At 41.2% G+C, this 23,536-nt stretch overlaps 1 protein-coding gene across 3 annotated transcripts in view; it reads right to left on the bottom strand.

The window, feature by feature from the left end:
• The window catches only part of KLHL3 (kelch like family member 3), a 940,384-nt gene that overhangs the window by 130,762 nt on the left and 786,086 nt on the right, over nt 1–23,536 (bottom strand). For all 3 annotated transcript variants that reach the window (XM_044068978.1, XM_044068980.1, XM_044068979.1), the window contains one exon: nt 6,537–6,677. In XM_044068978.1, the coding sequence (XP_043924913.1) occupies nt 6,537–6,677 (141 nt within the window). The remainder of the gene's footprint in view (nt 1–6,536; nt 6,678–23,536) is intronic.

Genomic DNA, 23,536 nt, shown 5'->3' with positions numbered 1-23,536 from the left:
GGAATCAAGGCAAAGGCCATGGAGGCTCCCATACCAGACTTCTCAGTAATGGGTACCAGTGCTGTCGAGGCCAATCTGGAGCTATTAAAATCATGTTTGGCTTGTCCTGTCTGACCTTCAGGAGTACCTTTGGGAGGAGAGGCAGAGGTGGAAAGGCATACACGTGAAGATTGCTCCAACTGAATGAGAGAGCATCCACTTTCCAAGCTGTGGGATGAAACCTTTTGTGCAAAACTTTGGCAGCTGGTAATTTAGTGGAGAAGCGAACAGATCTATGTCTGGAGTTCCCCATAACACTGTCAATCTCTGAAATACATGAGGATCCAATTTCCACTCGTGGGGATCCATAATTTGTCTGCTCAACACATCTGCTAAGGAGTTCTGTGCTCCTGGCAGAAACCTTGCCTGAAGATTTAGCTGTAAACTGAGAGCAGTCTCCCACAAAATCATTGCTTGTCTGCATAGAGGATATGAATGCGTCCCCTTGCTTGTTGATGTACCACATGACAGTTGTGTTGTCTGTTTGAATCAACACCTGCCCTGGAAGAAGTAAATCCTTGAAAGCTATCAATGCAAATTGGACTGCTAACATCTCCTTCAAGTTGATATGTAAATGTTGAAGTCTGGCAGGCCACGTGTCTTGTACCCATTTTCCATTTAGATGAGCTCCCCAAGCTTTGTCTGAGGCATCTGTCGTTAGAATCTGACTCGCCTCTGGTCGGGTCACAGAGAGTCCCTTGTTTAGGTGACATTCCTGAGCCCACCACAAAAATTCCTTTTGAATGCAAGGTATTATCTGAATGACAGTGTCCATATCTTGGCAGTGCTGGCCCATACATTTTGAGATACCATTGTAGCTTCCTCATATGCAGTTTGGCATTGGGAAGTACCAGAATACAAGATGCCATGAACCCCAAGGCTTGAAGGACTGTCCTTGCAGTCAGCCTGGACTGACGAGACAATTGGTGGAAGTAAAGAGAAAGATTCTTTTGTTTGTCCGGGGTCAAAAAGGCCATCTGGGATGCTGTATTCAGTCTCACACCCAGAAAGCACATGTCCTGAGAGGGTACTAGACTGGACTTTATTTCGTTCACAGAATACCCCAGGCATCTTAACACTGCCATCACATACTGTAAATGATGAAGAAGTTCCTCCTTTCCTTGGGCCAGAATCAGGCAATCGTCCAAATAAGGATAGATTTGTATTCCTCTTAGCCTGAAAAAAGCTACCACTGGAGCCAGAACCTTCATGAACACTCTGGGCACAGTAGATAAGCCAAAGGGCAATGCAGAGAACTGATAATGAGAAGTCCCAGCCCGAAAACGCAGATACTTCCTGCAACTGAGCCTGATAGGAACATGAAGGTAAGCCTCCTTGAGATCCAGAGTCACCATCCAGTGATCTTTGCCCAGCAGAGGTAAAAGCTGTTGTAACGTCAACATTTTGAACTTGGGAATGTCCAGATATGTGTTGAGGATAGATAAATCCAAAATTGGTCTCCACGTGTTCCCTTTCTTTGGTACTAGAAACAGGCGAGAATAAAATCCTAGGCCCACTTCTGGCAGAGGGACCGGTTGTATGGCCCCTATTTGAAGAAGTAGAGAAATCTGTTTGTGAGCCTCTAGTCTTTGCTGAGGAGGAACGTCTGGCATGCCTTTGAAAGGAGGCAAAGTATGGAAATAAAACTTGTAACCTTGGTGTATGATATCCAGTACCCATTTGTCTTGGGTAATCAAAATCCAATTTTCCTTGAAGAGTGCCAACCTTCCTCCCAAAGGAGCTGCCAGGCAAGAAGGATCTGGCAGCTGAAAAAGTAGGTCATTGGGCCCGTTTACGAAAGGACTGGCCCCTGCCCTCACCCGAAGATTGTGCAGGTGAACTCCCTGTTCTAGGTCTGAAAGAACTCTGAGCTCTGCCCCTTCCACGTCTAGATCTACCCCTAGACTGAGAATCATAAGAAGGATACGTCCACTCCTTAGCAGGCCAATTCCTACTAAACTTCGGAGGCTGAACTTGCAAAAAATCTTTAACAGCCTGCATAGACTTAGCCTTGTCTTCCATTTTCTTCAAGACTGACTCCACAGGTGAACCAAACAACACATCAGACTGCAAAGGAGCATCCAAAATCCTTGTCTTAACATGGTCAGATAAATTCTGATCCTTCAGCCAGGCGTGCCTGCGAAGAACTGAGCCAGTGGCAGCCACCCTTGACGAGGCCTGCACAGCATCAAAACCACATTGTAATGAATGCTTACCCACCTGTTCAGAGACATGCACCAAATCTTGTAATTCTTTACACTCAATGCCTTCCGCCAGAGCATCCACCTTAGACTTCAATTGAGAAAGAAGAAAGTTTTGATATTTCAACATATGAAACTGGCAATTCAAAGCCCTCATAGCTAAGGTAGAAGATGTATAGACCTTCTTTCCCCATCTATCCAAAGCTCTGGCCTCTTTATCTAGAGGAACCGGATTTTTTACAATAGAGGCCTTGACACCCTTAGGTCCCTGACTAATAGTTTCTGGGTCCGCCCTAGGACTCTTATAAAGATATTTATGAGCCTCAGGCACCCTGTAATATCTATCCGGTTTAACAGGCGCAGGAGGCAGAGAATCAGGATTAAGTGAAGCCTCTGAAAACACATCTTCCACAACATCCAGAACAGGGGGTATAGCCAAGGGCCTATGCTGGGGTAAAAGCAAAAATTCCCTAAGCCTTTTCCGAGAATCAGAGAAGTCCTGACCTTCCCACTTAAAATGTTCCCTCATAGAATGAAGTGTCTCTGAAAAAGAAAAATCCTCTGGAGGAGAAGCAGAAGGAGTGGAATCATCTGCATCAGAATCAGAATAAGGAGAGTACTCCTGCAAGTCTTCAGCCGAAGACTCTGAAACATCCGAAGCCTGCTCAAAACTTCCCAACTCTGGCTCCACCCTAGGCCTCTTATCAGGAGGGGGCAAAGAACCTCTAATCAGAGTGATCAAATCTTCTGCCATTTTAAGCATGTGCTTCTTAGGCACAGACCCTGCTGAACTAGGAGTGACACCAACAGAAGCTAAACCTGGCCTACCTCTGGGAGAAGCCTTGGAAATAGAAGGAGAGGGCCTAACCACCCTAGGAAGGGAGGGGAGTACAGTAACCTGAGAAGCCCCTTCAGCCTGACCTGCCTCTTGAGAGGCCACATCCTGCAAAATCAAAGTCTCCCCCTGAGACTCCAGAGAAGTCTCCGTCGGAACCACCGGTTCCACTAAAGACTCTAAAGAACCGGCGTCCGGAATGGACGACTCATCTTGCCTGGGTTTAACTGTTTTGTCTTTGCGCTTCTTCGAAGAAGCGGGCGCCGGAGAGTCCGATGGCATATTATAATTGCACCGCTTACCGAAGACCAGCCTAGCACAATCTAACCTTCGCTTAATAGTGCGCTTATTGAACCTAGCACAAAAGCGACACCCAACAACGTCGTGCTCAGGCCCCAAACAAGGAATGCACAAAGAATGATAATCCCTATGCGGTATCTGTTTCCCACAAGAAATACAGTTATTCACTTTTTCTGACATCCGGTAATTACACTGAGGCAAGAAAAAACCAAAATGTTCCCCAACGGGGTACTTAGCCAACTTGGATTCGGTCTGAAACTCCGAACTCGAAAAATTTCAGAACGCCGAACGGCACTTGCAACGCTGCTTCTGCATCGGACCATGCGGCAAAAAAGACTGCGGATATGACGTTGGTCATGCGCTTTTGTACCCTGACATCCTGATGTCAGTTTAAAGCGCCTTGACCGACGTCAGCCTAATACTTTGGTATTCGGACCGACCGAGGACAGCGGACTACCCATATGTAAGGACTGCAGCAATGTGAGATGAAGAACATCAATGCTCCTACTTAAGAGTGAACTTGCAAGCTACCTCAAAAATTATATACATTATATGCATTTATAGACATTTATCTTTACTTTTAGCACTGGCTGGATCAAAGTTGATAAAAAAAAAAATCCTGCAAAAATTTTCCAGGGGTACAGAACAACTAAAATCTACTGCACTCAATGCACAATCTTGGCCCTGTCCAATCAGGAGAGAAATTCTTTGTTAAATGAACAAATAATGGTTTATTTAGCATTGTTGCAAATATGTTTTATGAATTTCATCAAGATGGTATGCTGGCAGAATATGTGGCATGTAAATGCTAGATTGAGTAGCATAATAAGGCATACGGGTTATCAGTCATTGTCCTTGTGCAGTCATAACCATCCTTCCAGCTAAGTGCAAGATGTTTTAAATCTCCTTTTGTCCACTTGTATGATCAGATGTGGTTTGTTAGAATCTATTCAATCTTAAACTTTTTTTTGTATCTAAACAGAATGGCATCATGAGTTCACAAAGAAAGCCCCTTAAGCCCCGAGTCAGCAACTCTGCAATTTCTTTACTTTGAAGATCACTTTGAAAGAATCTGCACTGATGCTGAACCAGATACTGTTGTTACAACATACTTGTGTATAGGTGAGCAGATGTGTTTAATGTGCTTGTCTGTGTGAGAAAACTAACAAGAGGGTCAGTGGTGACTGCCAGTCACTGTACATTTGGAGTCTCCATGTTCTTCCCAGGTCCGAGTGTGTCCTCAATGATCACTCATATCCTCTCAGCATACAAAAACATTCTAGTTGAGTGTTCACCCCAAAACTGACCATATATACTGCAATTCACTTTGCAAGAAACACAGCATCAATGGGACCAGACGGTGTCCCGGGCTGCGTCCTACATGAACTCCAAGAAGAGCTAAACCCAAACATAAAACTACTGTTCAATCTCAGCCTTACCACAGGATATGTACCCAGAGAGTGGCGTACAGCAACAGTGGTCCCTCTCCACAAAGGTGGTGCCTCAACGGATCCTGGAAACTATCGCCCCATAAGCCTGACTAGCTTGGTCTGCAAAGCTATGGAAAGGATCATCATGGACCTCATAAAAAAAGATATTGGGGACCTACAGACACTGGATCTGACCCAGTTCAGCATTGTTAAGGGCAGATCCTGCCTCTTAAACCTGGTCGATTTCTTTGAAACAGTCACCAAGGCCATTGGGGGGAAGGTGGTCCACACAGCCTACCTGGACCTCACAAAAGCCTTCAATACAATACCCCACTCTGGCATTATAGATAAGCTCACCAGCTTAAATATAAACCCCTATGTCACTAGATGGATTGCAAACTGGCTCAAGGACAGAACCCACATGGTTAGAATTGCTGGAGCCATGTCAGACTCCAAACCAGTTACAAGTGGCATCCCACAAGACTCAGTCTTGGGACCTCTCCTCTTCGGTATATATTTCTCGGAGGTACAGGCCAACACGGAAGGACTGTGGCTGACCAAGTTCGGAGATGACTGCAAACTGGGTGCTATAATCGACTCTCCAGCCGACACAAGCATCCTCCAAAAGGGCCTAATAGAAACAGACAACTGGTGCCAGAGCCATGGCCTCAAGCTAAACGCCAAAAAGTGTATAGTCATCCCCTTTGGCAAAAACAAAGTGCCCACAAATTACCACATAGGTGGTAATCCATTAAGTACAGAAGAAGTAATTAGGGACCTGGGGACCCAAGTTGATAGCAATCTCTCATTTGACAACCACGTGGCCAAAGTGGTTAGAAAAACATTTTATATAGCCCACCTAATCATGAAGGGATTCACATCTAGATCAGGCGAGGTCATCGTGCCTCTTTACTCATCCCTCATCAGGCCCATAATTGAGTACAATGCCCCTTTTGGGATGTACCTTACCAGACACCTGCAGCAACTGGAAAAACCCCAAAAGTACCTCACCAAGAGGATCAAAGGGCTCAAACAGATGCCATATGCTGCCCGGTTAAAGAAACTCCAGCTCTACTCAGTGGCATACCGCCTGCTCAAAGGCGATCTGTGCCTGACGTATAAAGCCATGTCCAACCCGGAATTAATGGACATGCTGCACCTCAGAAAATCCAAATCCCATCGAGCTACGTGCTCAAGAGACTTGAACCTCAGCACTGAAATAAATAGGACATGCTGGAGGGACAGATTCATAACACAGAGGCTCCCTTCACTCTGGAATAAAATCCCAGTCCAGGTTAGGCAGAGTCCCTCATTGACTCTTTAAGAGGAATCTTGATGAGTGGATGGGGGATCGTAGGTTTACCCCGGGTATTACTTCTGTGTCACTGTTAGACAGAGGCACAGTATACTAACCTCGAAAAAGGGCATAGCAAAATTAATTTAAAATGGGTGGCGAAAGCCAAACACACTCTGGCTAGGCTTATAAATGCCCTAGGGCAGATAGCCTTGTATGAACCTATGAATCTTTATGTCTCAAATTTGGATAAAACTATTTCTGAGACAAGCCAGTTTATGCATCTGTGAAAAAAAAATTAATTTAAATTAATTAGTACTTCCGCCACCTGTCTTTCTATATTTCTTAGTATTTGCTTTCTCCATATCTGTTTCTACCACCTAGTCATCCATCAATTAGAAAAAAAAAACATGCATTTAATATTTCTTTTACGGTACCTGCATTTCTTCGGCACATGTTCATCTCTGCAACTTGTGTCCAGGTATTACTTACTGAATCATACACTTCAACACTTTTCCTTACTAGTGGTCCATCATGCCCACCTGCAGCATACAGGTGTTCATTTAGCACACCAACACCTACAATAAGGAAAAACAACTAGTAAGCATAATGTTAGAACTGTTGATGTAACATGACAGTTCACATAAATGCCCTCACAAAACAAAACAATCAAAAAGAAATTGCTGACAATTGATACACAATAGACATTTACCAATTTAACAACTGATTTTTAAACTCCTTGAAGGGTTACTTGTTGAACTCCTAAAAGTCAAAGTAAACATCTTACGTTTCACTACAGAACATACTAGTTCCAAATATTTCAGATCTGCAGTTATTTAATGGTATATCCCCTGATAATACCTGCAGTTATTTAATGGTACATATACCCTGATAAAACCTGCAATTATTTAATGGCATATCCCCTGATTACACCTGCAGTCATTTAATGGTATATATACCCTGATAATACCTGCAATTATTTAATGGTATATACCCCGATAATACTTCCCTTGGGTATGTAAGAACACAAAATTCAGTGGAAATGACTTAAGTAAAGCATTTTTAAAGAAAATATTTACTTGCATTAATGTCACAAGCTTCACAATGTCACCAATATTTGAAGTAAATATTTAAGGTGAAGTATGAACTTAGTAAAGACATCACTTGTCAAAGGATTATGGGACAGAAAAAAATGCACAAATATATCTGCAGCCCCCATATATATATATATATATATATATATATATATATATATATATATATCAAATAAACTCTGGAATAGGCTGCCCATACATGTCAAGCAGAGCGCCTCTTTCGCCCTCTTCAAAAGGAACCTTGATGATTGGATGGGAGAAGTGAAATTCACCCTGGGGATCACATCATTCGCCCTGCTAGACAGGGGTCCAGGGAAGTAAATAGTGTGGGAAGAAATAGCCATGGAATTACGGCTAGGCTTGTATAGGCCCTAGGGCCGAGAGCCTAGTACCAACCTATGAACCTATATAGAAATAGATGGATACAGCAAATCATCGAAAAATGGAATGCAGACAGGTACTGAGCATGCTCCAAGGATTAATACTGGCGCAGGTGAAACCAAGAAAGTACAGTGGTGTAAAATCTTACCATAACAGTAGATATCCTCCTCTTCACTGTTGCCGTATTCTTTATATTAGGGATTCCCTGCCAATGGTAGCCTGATGTCCGACCAGTATACTAAAACCTTAGGTTGTAATCCCACATCATCCCATTACATAAAGGTGGGTCATCTACTGAACTCTCCAACTTTCGGCCTATTGCCTTACTCTCTCCAATAGCTAAGATAATGGAAAAATGCATTCACAGACAACTACTTGACCACCTACTACAAAATAACCTACTTGCCAACTGCCAACATGGCTTCAGGCCATTCCATAGCACAACTGCCCTGTTGTCCTTTTCTGACTCCATAAACAAAAATCGTAACAATAACACTTTTTCCTCTGCACTATTTATTGACCTTTCAAAAGCCTTTGATATGGTAAACCACAACATACTTATAGACATACTAAAAGCCCAATCACTTGACCCACAAGCATTACAATGGTTTACGTCCTACCTGGAAAATAGACAGCAAGCAGTACTTTGGGATAATAATCTTTCTACATCCCTCCCAGTGAATACTGGAGTACCCCAAGGCTCCATCTTAGGACCCCTACTCTTTTCTTTATTTATTAACAATCTACATACCCAAATTCCTCAAGCCACCTGCATACAATATGTAGATGACTCTACTTTAATTTGTTCAGCCAAGACCATATCATCTCTCCAATCCCTCACTCAAACTGTATTCAGCAGTGTTGAAAATTGGTTCATGCAACACTGCCTTCCTCCTGAACCCCAAAAAAACAAAATTATTGCTCTTTGCTCCAACTCTAAAATCACCTCAACTGTACTTCACAATAACCTCAAACAATGGAACTAACATATCCCCAGACACTACAACCCGTCTACTAGGAGTAACAATTGATAACAACCTTAGCTATGATGACCACATTAATTCTACAATAAAGTCTGTTAACAAAAAACTAGGCACTCTTTACAGAATCAAACCCTTCCTTACCCCATCAGCCAGAATAACTATTGCCCAGACCCACCTTATGTCTACCCTGTTCTACGCTTCTGCGATATATATACCAATCTATCCAAGAACAACCTTACCAAACTTTCAACCAGTTATAATAATATAGCTAGATTTGCCACTGGTACCCCATTTAGAACTCATCACTGTCTCAACCTCAAACAACTGGGATGGCTAGAACTACAAAACCAGCTACTTTCTCAACAACTAGTTATCACACAAAAGATCCTTTATCACCCTAACAATACCCCTATCCTCACTAATCTGATCACACCATACAAAAATCTTGAAACACTACGCTCAGCTAATAAGCTCCTTGTTGCCACTACTAAGTCAAAAAACAAAGCTGGGGACTCACTTTTCTCCAACATAGTAGGTAAAAACTGGAACCAGCTTCCTACTGAACTATCCACCCTTGCTTCAACTTTCCTATTTAAAAAACATCTTAAATCTCACTGGCTTTGTCCATGCTCTAACCCTGACTGACATCTTATTTCCCCTTCTTGCTCTCTCTACACTTCCCTTCCATACTATTCTTTGATGCCTACTTCGTAATAAAAAAAAAAAAAAAAAATTTTTGGTAATTTTGTGTGTCTCTGTTATTTGATATTAAGTTCAACCTATTAAATGACTTATTACTATTTTGTTCTTACCAACATAGCCAATGTACTGTAACTTACTTGACTAATACTATATATTGTATTCTTTGTCACTGCTAGTGCTTGGTGCTTTTCTCTCTGGGCCTCTACTGAAAATGGACATATATCCAGTTAGACTAGCCCGGTCAACAAATGTAAAATAAATAAATAATCAGGACTTCATACATCACACATATGCTCCCCGCTCATGGTGTAGGGCATAAAAGGTGACATACGGATGTACCTTCCTCCGAACTGAAAAGCCCCAGGTCGAATAATAGTCCAAGGAGTAACAGAGGAACATGTGCATCCAGAAGTAGAAAGGAAAAGGGGGAGGGGGAAGGCAGTGAATACTGCAACAGTGAAGAGAAGGACATTTACTGTTATGGTAAGATTTTACACAACTATACTATGTCGTTCCAGATCAACTGCTGCAGTATTCTTTACAGTAGGGAGAGTGCAAAAGCTCAGGAGGAAAGATGGGAGGAGGAAGGTCCAGCAGAGCCCTCAATAAAGCCATGCCGGACAGCCCTGGCAAATACGGCTCTAGCCCTAGAAACCATATCCAACTTATAGTGTCTGGTAAAAGTCCAAGTAGCTGCCTCATGGCTGGAGTTGGCATCCAGTCCTTTGAAAAAAAAAGTACCAGAAGAAGCCACAGCCTTGGTAGAATGAGTCTTAGAAGAAAAAAGGCTCTTCCCATGAACAGAGTAACAAAAGGAAATGCCCTTAGATCCAGGAAGAAATAGTTTGCTACAACAGCCAATTTCAAAGATCTAGGATGAAAGGAAATAAAAAGTTGCTCAGGTTTATGAATGGCTTTAGTAATATCTGAGTTGTCTATGTAAATCCAACATGTGAAGAACCTTCTCAGTAGCAGACTGCAGAGAAGGGAACAATGTGCAAATGAACTGACTGATTAAGGCCAACTCATTAATCCTCTAAAAGAAGGATTAATATGAAGAGAAACCCTGTCCCTGTGAAAAACAAAAAAGGAGGAACAGCCGTAAGGGCCTGAAGTGCAGACACCCTTCTAGATGAAGTAAGGGTCAAAAGATGAAAAGTCTTCCAAGTACAATGTTGTAAGGAAGCTGAAGCTTTAGGCTCAAAAGGAGCCTGAGTCAATTTTTCAAAAACAACATTGAAGTCCCAGGAAGGAGAAACAGGCTTCCTGGGAGGCGTAAAATGAAGGATACCTTTAAGGAACTGTTAGACCTCAAATCAAGAAGCCAAAGGAGGAGTCAAAGGCAGACAAGCAGAAATAGCTGACAGATGGGCTTTAACTGACGAGTATGCCAACCTAGCATTAAACAATTCACATAAATAAGAGACAACCAAAGGGACTTCCACAGAAAATGGATCCAGGTTACGAGCAAGACACCAAATGAAAATATCTTCCATTTGCAGAAATAAGATTTCCTATGTTTCCTGGCCTCCTGCAGAACCTGAATCACATCCTCAAAAATAAAGGTGCTTAAAAGGGATCAAAACCCCATCACCCACAGTGTCAGCTGAACAGTGGAAAAGTGGGGATGGATGAGAGACGCCTTGTCTTGTATAAGAAGGTCCACCATGGGTGCTAACCTATGATGATTGCCCTTGGCTAAATGCAGGAGGAGAGGGAACCAGTACTGTTTGGGCCAAAAGGGTATCACCAACAATAGTTTGGGAGAATCTTGTTCTATTCTGAAAAAGACCCTCGGTGTGACAGGAATGGGAGGGAAGGCATAGAGAAATATCACCTTCCAAGAAAAAGAGAGGGTGTCCACCTTCCAAGCCAGAGGACATGGAACTCTGGTGCAAAATAGTGGAAGTTGTCTGTTCAGAGGGGAGGCAAAGATATCTACCTGAGGAGTACCCCACTGACACTGGTGAACAGTGTCCAGAAACACATCTGTGCGAAGCATCCATTCATCTGTGGTATTTACCTGATCAGAGTCTCTGTCACAATATTCTATTCTGTAGGAATATAAACAGCCTGAAGAGTCACCTGATACTGGCCAGCCAGATCCCAAACCTGAAGAGTCTCTGCACAAGAGGTAAGACCATGTTCCCCCTTTCTTGTTGATGTACCACATCAATGTGGTATTGTCTGTAAACATATTTAGGATCCCTGGAAGAAACGGAAGACCTGAAGAGGCAGAAGAATTCTCATCGCTTATGTTAATATGGTTCTTCTTTTGACCAAGAGACCAAAGGCCATGAACCTTCAGAGGGACAAAGGAAGCTCCCCACCCTGCATTTGAGGCATCCAAAAAGAGTTCCTGAACAGGGACTGGAGGCTGAAAAGTATGCCCTGGGTTGAGAGACAGTTAATGACTCCACCACCGAAGGTCTAGCTGGAGACATGGGAGAAGAGGAATTGGAAAGTCCAAAGGATGAGAATGTTGAAGCCAGACTGACTTTAGGAACCACTGTAGCTTCCTCATATGAAGCCTGGCCAAAGGAGGCACAGGAATGGTGGAAGCTATAAATCCCAGAGCTCTTAGGAAACTCCCTGGCCATAAATGAGACCAGAGGGAGAAAGGATTGAAAGAATACAATCAGAGTTAAAGCCATGGGAGGAGGCAGGGATGCCAGCATAGAAATGGTTTTGTGCCTGCACCAGAGAAAAACATGATCCTGACAAGGAGTCATGACAGATTTTTGGAAATTCACTGTAAACCCTAGGCTTCGCAGTACTCAAATAGCATACAGAAGATGCTGAAGCAAAGTCTCTGGAGAGGAATCCTGAATAACCAGGTCATCCAGACAAGGAAACATCTGTATTCCCCTCATCCTGCAAAAGCAATCATAGGAGTAAGATATTTGGTGAAGACCCTTGGAGCAGCAGAGTGGCCCAATACAAAGCAGAGAACTGAAAATGCAAGGAAAAAACAGAAAAGTAAAAATGTACTTAAATGGGGATGAAAAGGAATACAGAGATAGGCATCCTTGAGACCTAGAGACAAAAGGAAGTCCTGAAGTAGAAGAGGAGGCCACAAGGTTTGAAGGGATAACATTCGAAAGGAAGGAGCCCTAAAAAAAGGTGTTGAGCTGGGAAAGATGCATAATAGGTCTCCAGGTGACTTCTTTCCTGGGAACCAGAAATATTCTGGAATAATCCCCTTCTTCCCTTTTGAACAGTAGAAACTGCTTTGAAGAACATCAGGAAAAAGGGAAGCTGTTCCTGATGAGGTTGTGGAATGCCCAAGTAAGGGAGAAGGGATTTCCAAACCATACAATATTCCCTGACAAATAATGGATAGAACCCTAGAATCCTGAGTGATCCTTAACCAATTGGGAAAGGAGAACCCTAGAATCCTGAGTGATCCTTAACCAATTGGGAAAGGAGAACCCTAGAATCCTGAGAGATCCTTAACCAATTGGGAAAGGAACGGGAAAGACAGAGAGATATAGGAACTTGGCTGAGGAGAGGGACGAAGACAGGCAACAAAGCCTGGCTTGCCTGGAAAAAGAAGCTTCTGAGCTGTACAGTTCTGAGCAGAATTAGCAAGATGAGCCCTTTTAAAACCCTTTTTACCTTTGGGAGGAGGGAAAGGCTGTCTACAGACAAAGGCAGACTTAATAGGAGAATTCCTTTGAAATTTGGGAACAGGGGAAACAAAAACATGTTTTAATTCCTGCAGAGCCTTACACTTTTCCTGAACAGACTTAAAAAGCTTAGCAGCTGCAAAACCTAAGAGATTTTTATTGTCAAAAAGAGCATCCATCAGTTTGGCATTAATGTCATCAGGCAGGGGCTGAAGGAGAAGCCAGAAATGCCTCAACACAGAACCAAAGGCAGGAGAGCTCTAGGAGAGGCATCAACAGCATCATAACTACATTTAATAAAATGGCAAGTCACTTGAGAAGAGGACCACAACAAAGAGAGGGCAGAAGCCTTCCCTTCAGAATCAGGAAGGTCTGAAACAACCTGAAAAGCCTGAGAGAGAAATGCCAAAACACACCCGGTCATGTGGGTCTGGTAATTCACAACCCTAAATGTCAGAGTAGCAGCAGTGCATACCTTCTTACCAATCTTTATATGCATCTGCTGTCCTTGTTACAAGGAAAGAGCTTAGTAGAAGGTAAAAGCTTGGAGGGTTCATCAAAATAAACAGAAATAACATAAAGGTCAGCAGAGGGATATTTTCAGGGGCAGGGGGCTAGGTATCAGGAGCTTGAGAGGCTGCAGGAAAAGCATCTTAAAAGGCAGCAATAACAGAAGGAACAACAGGGAACGTAGGAGACTCAATTTGAAGGAGTTTATAGTACCTCTTCTAAACATCAGAAACCTGAGCAGAGTCCCATCTAAACGCCATCATACAGGAAACAGTATCCCCAAAGAAAGTCTCGTCAAAAAGAGAATCCAGACTAACAGAGTCTTTTTCCTGGGAACCATAATCCAAAGGTGAGTGAATCTGGGAGGAATAGGCCAAAGTTCCTTCATCAGAATCTTCTTCCTCATCAGAAGTCGTCTGTTCCCTAAGGGGACTTCAAAGCCATAAAGGCATTAAAAAGACCTTGTATGAAATTCTGCCATTCACTCTGAGGGTCCTTAGGAGCGGCAGAAATGCACTTAGTCGTCTTCTTCTTTTTCAAAGGGATGTCAGCCCTAAATATTTTAGGCAGTTCAGACCCCTGGGAATACTCAGTGTAGCAGGAATCTCCTCCCTAGCAAGAATCTGCAGAACACCCCTAGGCCCTTCAGAAATAATCAGCCTCGGTTCCCCTTGAACATGCAAAACAGATGTCTGCAAAGCCTCCAATAACGTGCAAGAAACAGGGTCCATGCCAGTCTCCAAAGTGGTCATGACAGAGAAATCTGACTGAAGCACCAGGCAAGCCTCTGGACTTTCACCAGCCTCGAGACACACATCCGGTGGAGGTAGAAGAATTTGACCAAACTTTCTTGGCTTTCTTTGTGAATGGTTGACTCTTGGTTCAGGATTGTACCCAGAGCCAACAATTTTAGGCACTGGTTCTCTAGGTAAATAGCTAATTGGAGGGATGACTGTGCAAAGTTTTAGGAACAAACACTTGACAAATAGGAGTAGATATATGTTTGGGAGAAGCACCTAATCAAAACAAACACTGCTCGTGACAGTACTAATGGGTGTCTGTCTCCCACACTGGCATTTCCTTTTTTGGATAATATGGAATCCAACTACAACAAAACCATAAAAAAATAAGATAAGAAGAAAAATCCCAAAGGGGCACTTATCTGAAAACCGCTTGGCAACCAGCAGACGAAACGGCACTCAGATTAATGATCAGAGATGGTGTTTGGAGTGGCAACAAAGAAGTTCTGGGGAAGGTATGTCCGTATGTCACCTTCATGGCTTACGTCATGCACAGGGGGCATGCATGTAATGTACAGCATCCCTATTACAACCAAAGCCTTTGACATACGGGCTGGATGTTGGGATACCCCTGGCAGGGAATCCCTAATGTAAGGAATACTACAATAGTTGTGTGAAAGGACATCAAGTGTTCCTGTAAAGCAGCAAGCCCCACCTACACTCCCACATCCTGTGAGACAGACAATGTGTATATACATACATACATATATATATATATATATATATATATATATGTATGTGTGTGTGTATGTGTGTATATATATATATATATATATGTGTATATATATATATATATATATATATATATATATATATATATATATATATATATATATATATATATATATATAAATAAATATATATTACATGGGTTTGATCTAAAGTTCGGAAAACCGAAAACCAAAATATCTGAAACTCAAAAAATGAAAAACAAGAATTTGTCCCTTCTCTACTGTTGTACAATCTTGGAGTTGGTATATGTAATTAGCAGGTAGTGTGAGGGGTGCAGGGGGCTTGCTCTCTTGCATTAAAAATGGTTTCAATATTTTGAGTTTTAGACATTTTGGTTTTCAGTCTTTTGAACTTTCGATCTTATAAAATAGACCCATATATACACACACTTACATACAGAATGTGGGTGTGTGTGTGTGGGGGGGTTGTTTAAAAGTTGTAAAATGACCATTTGTCAAATCCAAAAAACTATGTGCGTGAATGATTGAAAATCAGGTGAGCGAACATAACAGTTTTTGTTTTGTGTGAGATTGAGGAACAGTGGGTATTGGGAGTATTTTCCCTTCTCCTATTGTACTGAGATCTCAAGAGTTACAATATAGAACTTTATAAAACACACTAGGACCAAAACAGAAGAAAAAACACAACAGCGAAGGTAGTTGATGAATTCTTAACTTCCACCACAAATCTGGTACCTCGGCCTTTCGCCTTCTTACACTATAGAACTTGCAGGTGGTGTGGGGGGCACAGACCCACCCCCATATAGGGGGTGTAGGGCAATCTTACCCACCCTGCAAAAAGGAGTTTTTGTTTTTCCCTTGATTTCTGATCTGTTGCCGATTAATGAATTGTATTTCAACAGTTGCTGTTAGACTTATGAAAGTTTTGAAGAATTGTTGGACTTCAAAAGGTATCTATGAATATATATAAATATATATATATATATGTATATATATATAGATATATATATATATATATATATACATATATATACATATATATATATATATATATATATATATATATATATATATATACATAGATATATATACTCACATATATGGGTTTCAATAAGTTTGCTGAATGGTATTTAAGTTTACATCTGTTTAATCAACAGGTGTATGAGACTGACATTCCTGGGTAGGGGAATATACTATTTTCCCAGAGGATTGTGTAAACTCGGAATTAGAATATATAATTAGCAGGGGGTGTGGGGGTATGGCCCTCCACATGGGAGTGCAGGGGGGGGACTTGTTTTTTTTTTTTTTTTTTTAAAGGTTTGCATGCGCCAAGATTAATTCTCAATGCATAGATTCTTCAGAAAAGTCTGGTTTACAATAAACACTTGACTCACTGGCTTCTCTCAAATAACTCATTTTTCTATGGACACTAGCCTTATCCCATTACCTCACAGCTTTAGGCTTCTGTCTGTGTTAACTCTTTAGTGATAGCTCTGGGGAACTAGGTCACATGCAAGTTAATAAAGCACGGCTGATATACTGCCATTCTTTCACCAGCCTGTTAGCTATTATATGCCTCACTCCCAGGTCAAGCCCAGTGGATCAAGCCAATGTAGTGGTCAGCGAGTGAATGCTAGATAACCCACTGACATTTTCACATGGTCCCTCACTGATACTTCACAGTAAAGCAGAATGGCTGCAAGGCCAGAAACATTTTATAACCCATGCTCCAATCTTTATGCTGACTTATCCAGATGAAGAGTGTGGTCAGTGACCAGAGTAAGCTTCCTTCCCAATAAGTAGTAGTTGTAGCTGCCACAGGAGTACGATGGTCAGAGCCAATACCATTGCTTGGGACTTTTTTATCCATGGCATATCTAACTTCTTGTAGATGGAGCTAAGGTAAAATATTGGATGTTCTCCTAAATTCCCCATCTGAGATGACTGTCCAAATGCCTTCCTCAAGAGCATTCATCTGGTCCACAAACTTTCAGAAAATCGGTTAATCTATTTTAAATATTTTGAACTATATACATGGATATGTGCAATTCCAATAAATTAGTCTTTTCTGAACTTAATATGTATCCAAACTATGTGGGGGGGGGGGGTGCCCCCCCCCCTTACTATATATACTAACTCCAGGGTCGTACTACAGTGGGGAAAAGGCCATATATAACTTTCAGTGACATGTGTTTCAGTGATTTGAGGTTTCAGTGAATTTTGCTTTCAGTGATTTGTGCACAGTCATTTGACTTTCAGTGAAATGTGCTTTCAGTGAATAGTCCTAGACCGATATTTATATATATATATATATATATATATATATATATATTGTTTGCATTTTGTCATTCATTGTCTATTTAATGTCACATATCTTTTGTGTTTATTCCAGTCTGAGACTGAAATAGGTGTAATGGGATTGCTGTTCTATCCCATTTAACAAAGTCAAAATAAAATAAACTGATGAGTGTTGGCCACTATGGCTAGGTTTTTGAACTTGAGATGTTTCTGGGGTTAAGCCAGCAACCAGCACTTCTTATTCCTTAAAGAAAGGCCACAGCAGGTTGACATACTGAATTTGTACAAACCTTCTTTATCAGGCTGTCTATTAACACTATACATTATTTTGTATACCTTTTCAGCTATTTCACACAATTCCTGCCATTCAGCTAACAATTAATTAACTTTTTTTATATATATAGTTGATGCTAGAAAGAGCAACTTGTTTCCATAATGGAAAGTTTTCACTCTGTCATTTCTATTGCAACTATATATTTTTTTGCATCTCCTGGGCTGTCTCACAGTGAAACTCCTAAAACTCAGGGTACACTGTTGCTCCCAAGTTTCTATAACAGTTCAAACTCAGTTGGAAACTGGGGTTATCTACCAAATGGTAATCATTAAATAGGGAAGCAGAATCCGACAGTTCTTCCCATCTTTATCAAACCTCATAACACCTCACTGGTTCTTGGTCTTGTTGAAACATTCTATAAGCCCATCCATCATTAGAAGGTATAAGAGTGTCTCTAGGTCTTTGACTTTAAATGGCTGGCACTATTCTGTCATACCCTGCACTGGTCCTTCAGAATTTTCTAAGGATTATTCACTTGTGTAAACATCAGCGTTAGCTGTTTAGTGATTCTTTTTTTTGCTGTAACTCATCTGAGTGGTACTACTTTGGAGTAGCACATGGTACAATCTACCACTACAACTACGTACTAATGTTTTGTCATGGTTTTAACTAAAGATCCCACTGTATTCATCACAATTCTCAACTGATAATCTGTGTTACAGGCAATAACATCACTGGATAGTGTCATTTTTTATAGGGGACTGTTTTGGGGACTCTGGTCAAGAGGTACACAATTTTTAAATGGCTGAAAAAGTTTGTTGCCATTAAAATATTTCCAATATCCATTCCTTTTCTTCTCTGCTCCTATGTATCCTCCCAAAAAATGATTACAGGCTAGCTTCAGTATCAAAATGCTGTGGTACATGTTCATTTCCTCTCATTTATCCACTCTATAAATCAGCCCAAAACCCCAATGCGAGGAGATGAGTCTAGAACACACACACACACACACACACACACACACACACACACACACACACACACACACACACACACACACACACACACAAAAAACAAATGCCACATAAACACTGGATGTTAGGGAAACTAAAAGTCTTTAACAAATGTTATTTACTGTTTCTGTCCCAATTCAGTAATAGGTCTCCATACTTCTTTACCGCATCCCCCAGGATGCTCATCATGTTGACTGAGAAAGGCATACAGAGTCTCCCCAGCATCTCCATATGCAACACAATGCTGCTGGTTGATTCAGTTTCAGAGTGGTATAATGCACTTTTATCAAAGTTCAACAATGCAGACATCACAGCTTCTGCTTTTAGAAACACACAGAAAGTCTCTTAACTGAGCTCAGTAATCAACCGTGGTTCTCCAGCAGAACACAAAATAATTTCTAAGCAGACTATAAGCATAGATTTCTGGTTTGGTTTAAAGTGACTTTTCAGTGTTTTCAAATCAAAGGATAATGCAATGTATCAGAAAAAGTTCAATCCCCAACAAGGCACAAAATAAAAACACAAATTGAAATAAAATATAAAAATTTAATAACACAAAGTAAGTGCTTTCACGGTTGATAACCGCCTCATCAGACAACAGCATAGTAACGCAATACAGTTTAAAAAGTAGTAGTGACCAATGAAAAAAATCTTAATTAACAGGAACAAGTAGCAGGAGAAGGGCATAATTTTATTTTTTTGTTTTGGAAATTGTTTTGGAAATTGTATTAGAAGGGAATAGGGATGGTGATCTGAAGTGTAAAACGGAAGCCTGTGAACAAAAGTGAATTTTGTTCTTCATGGCAGACACCTACCCCAGTATTAATTATATGGTTTATTTGAAACCTTTTTTGAAGCAGAGACCTTTAAAGCATTAATAGTACACTTGCACTTTAAATACTGGAATTGTTCCTGTTAATTAAGACATTTTTTTCATTGGTCACTACTACTTTTTAAACTGTATTGTGTTACTATGCTGTTGTCTGATGAAGCGGTTATCAACCGTGAAAGCGCTTACTTTGTGTTATTAAATTTTTATTTAAATTTGTGTTTTTATTTTCTGCCTTGTTGGGGGGACTGAACTTTTTTCTGATTCAGTGTTTTATTTTTAGTTATTTGTCCCATTCTTGGTCGTCAGTTGCTTGGTTTGATTTCACAAAAGGATAATACAGTCAGTCTTGCAACAAAGCTCAATCTTCTTTTTAGACTTATAGAAGAATTTAGGGTGAGTAAACTCTGCAACAGAGAACAGATTTTAAAGTTTACACCAGTTAGCAATCAGTAGCTTTTTGTTTTATACTACACAACAGTCTGGCTTAGGAGCGTGCAATCTTTTTGTTTCAGGGGCCACTTACCAAACAGTTCAGGGGACACTTTCCATATTTCTCAAGTTTTGGGGGCGACATTACCATATTCAACATGTATCTATTCATTCAAAACAATATGCTGTAGGACATACCAAGAGCCAGATAAAAGGTTTCAGTGTGTTGTATTGTGGCCCTAGGGCCACTTGTTGGGACAGCCATTAGGGACACACACTACAAATTCTAGCAGATTTTCCTCTTTTACACAAATAGTATGAATTCATCAATTGGTGGCCATACCATGAAGCACCATCCACAAGGCAACAGTTCCAACTGCAAGGCAAAAATAGCAGCAGCACAAGCAAACACTTGCAGCAGTTGGCAGAAAAATATTTAGTAACACAGAAACTTCTCAGAATTATCTTACCTGGCCACAATCTCCATGGGTTCCAGTACTGAGGATGCCAGACAATTCCCTGCGAAAACCAATATTGAAAACCAGCCAGCCACTGCACTACCTGGCTGTGCACACTTGCAGCTTAGTAATGCAGGTGCCGCTATGCTGAAACGTGGCACACAGCTGTACACCCTAAACGGCCCCTGCCCAACTACAAAGTAGCAGCAAGGACAGAGAAAGACAATGACATGCAGTTTTTAATCAACATATGGACTTTAATCCTCACAAGTTTACCAGAATATCATGACTACTATAAGGGAAAACAAAGTCATAGTGATTTTCTGGTATATCACTGAAGAATAAAGTGGATCAGTAATGATAAATATTAAAGATTAATACCGTTATTGTTCAGAATAAGCATGTTTATGCAAACATGACCAGGAACATTACAAAGAAGCTAACAAAATGCTAAAGGCAGCAATGGCTAAAGCTGAAAGGGAGTTAACAGAGGAGCTCAAGAAGGAAAACAAGGTTGTAGGTATAGATGAAGGAAATGACCAGGCCAAGCAATGATGCGACAGACTAAATGAATATGTTACTTCAGTCAAAGTCATGGAAAATGTGGGAGAAAAGGTACGGCTGCTCTGGAGCAAGATGTCAGGTGACCCAGGCAGCACTGCAGATGATGTGCCGATTCGACCCTACAAGCAACAGTAGCACTCAAACAGCCACCGCTGCGGCCATGGCTGCTTAAATGAAAATCAGTGCTTTTATTTAAGGAACCAGGGCAAGAAGGTAGTACAGGTCTCTACTACAGTCAAGCAAAGGTGCCTTGCACAGGTTTAGCCAACAGTAGATATGTACATATGTAACAACTCTTTCTGTAGCTTGCAGACCCACTTTTAAGCACAGATATTGTTTGATACAACATAAACCTGTTATGTACATGCATCATGGCTCTTTGTGTAACCTGTAGACCTTTTTTCTTCTTTTGGCCTTTAACTTTGGAAGGATTTTTTTTTGTACTGGTCCATATTTCTGGGTCTTCAACTATCAGATTTATTTATTTATTGATCTTAATTTCAGACTGAAGGTGTGATAAATGTGGACATTGACTAGGTTCCCAACCACCCTTACTACAGCCCTGGTTTCAGTCATCACAAAAAAAAAGCAACAGGAGGGTGCCATGCAGGGAAGGAGGCAAATAAGACAAGTTACAAAAGTATACAGACACCGGAATAAAAACAGAAGAGGAAATTGGATGTTTTAAACAGGATAAAACACAAAGACCAGATGAATCTTTCCCATAGAGTTCTTGGAAATCTGGCCAATGTGCTGGGCAGACTTTCTGACAGAGATTTTATTGGTTCATAGGCAAGTACTTAGCTGGCTATCCTCACGGGCCAGCTTCCTTCAAATGTGAGAATCAGACCACGTACCTTATATCTGTTAGGTAAACACCTTAACCATTACACTAACCCTCAACTCTAGAAATGCCATCAGACTGGAGGGCATCACTTGTGGCACCCTTACATAAAAGGTAGGGCAGGAAAAAAATACAGGGAATTACACGGCCATTTGTTCAGTAACAGTGGGCAAAAATTCATGAAGATTCAGACACACTTCTAAAGGACTACGATCTCCAAGACGGCAGTCAACAGTGGGTCACAACCAGATGGGGCTGTCAGTCAATTCTGATCCTATTTTTCGACTGGGTTACTGGAGGACTTGTAGTCTACCTGGATGTCATCAAAACCTTTGACTGTCACACAGGAGGACAATAAGAAAATTACAGGGTTGTTAAGGAAGGACAAAAACTGAGGAACAAACAGCAACATGGTCGAATGACAGTACATAGTTGGTTGTGTCTGGAGGAACAATGTCCAGAATTAGGAAAGTGAATAAGGGTATGTCCCAAGTCCAATACTACTTTTCAGTGCATTTGTCTCAGACATATCTGATGGAAAAGAGAAGAGGCTCAAACGCTTTGCTAAAGACACCAACATAGGTGCAGGATTTGATGACTGGGGGAGCCTAGCAAAGGACTGGCAAAGACTAAACAAATGAGCAGAAAGGTGGTAGCAGAGACTCAATGCAAAAAAGCTGTAGTTGGGGCACAACATCCTTGGTGTGAAGTATCAGCTGGGAGGAGTAGAACTGATTGTACAAGAGCAGGAAAAGGAGCTGGGGGGTGTTGATCACATCTGGACTGGATACCAGGAGCAGAGTGATACACAAGTTGCAGCAGCAAACAGAATGCTGGGGTACATCTTCAGGAGAACAGATTCCAAAAGCGAAAAGAGATAATACTTCTACATTACAGGGCCTCATCTCATTCAGACTACATGTTGAGCACTTCTGGCAGTTCCAAATGCAATGCAAGTATAAACACACCAGGATGCTGGGAAAAAAATGCAAAGGAAAGCTATCAGAAAGATTCATGGAATTGAGGAGAAAGAACATTAGAGGTAAAAAAAAAAAAAAAAGGTGCCAATTTTCTCACTTAAGACCAAAAAAAAGGGGGAAGGGGGGTAGTATACTGGTGTAAGAGGTCGTCAGGGATATGTGAAGGAGTCTCTCCCTGAAGAGGAAGGACAGGACAGAAAGGCAAGGAGAGGTAGACCACAGGGACTAACTACTTCCTGGATTTCCTGAAATACTTTGGCACAGGGAGGGTTTTAGATTAATGACACAAACTATAAGAATGAGAGGTGAAGGGGGCATTCACAGAGATACTCAGGAAGACATGGGACAAATGAAAAAAAAAGGGTAAAGACAGGGATGGAGAAGAAGTAGAATGCTGAGGCTCTTAATAAGTTAGATGGATTTATTCTATCCTTCTGCCCTCAGGCAAATGTAATAGTAAGTAATACATCTTTCCCATAATTTTGTAAACTGAAAGCTGGTGCTGGACTGTCCAGGCTTCCCAACTGCATCACTTTAATGTTACTTAAGTTGCCAAAAGGTCTGGATAGGTTTACAGAATTTCCTGGAGTTCCAGCAGTTCATGCACTGACCTGTAATTGTAAAAGAGCTCCGGTAAGGTTCAATATCATCTGATTTCAGTATTAGAAAATGGAAGAAGGGTACAGGAAGTCATTTAGTAGGTGGGAGTTTTACAACTTGTAGTACAACTATTAGTTGTCAACTAACTTTGACTTAGATGGAGGAGAGCCACGTGGAGTGTCTTCGGATTTACAGCCACCACGTTTGAACTGTTACGTGAAAGTTTGCGATATGGTGCTCTGCTGATAAAATGCATCATAAAGTGAGGCGCTCTGCATATTACATATGCCAAAACAGGTTAAAGCTCATCAAGAGTAAACAGATAGGGGAAATTTGTATGAACAACACACTTTT

The sequence above is a fragment of the Protopterus annectens genome, chromosome 4.part0 (genome assembly GCF_019279795.1).
Source record: "Protopterus annectens isolate FY-2018-M chromosome 4.part0, PAN1.0, whole genome shotgun sequence".
Taxonomy (NCBI): Eukaryota; Metazoa; Chordata; order Ceratodontiformes; family Protopteridae; genus Protopterus; species Protopterus annectens.
This window is presented reverse-complemented; position numbering and strand designations above follow the sequence as displayed.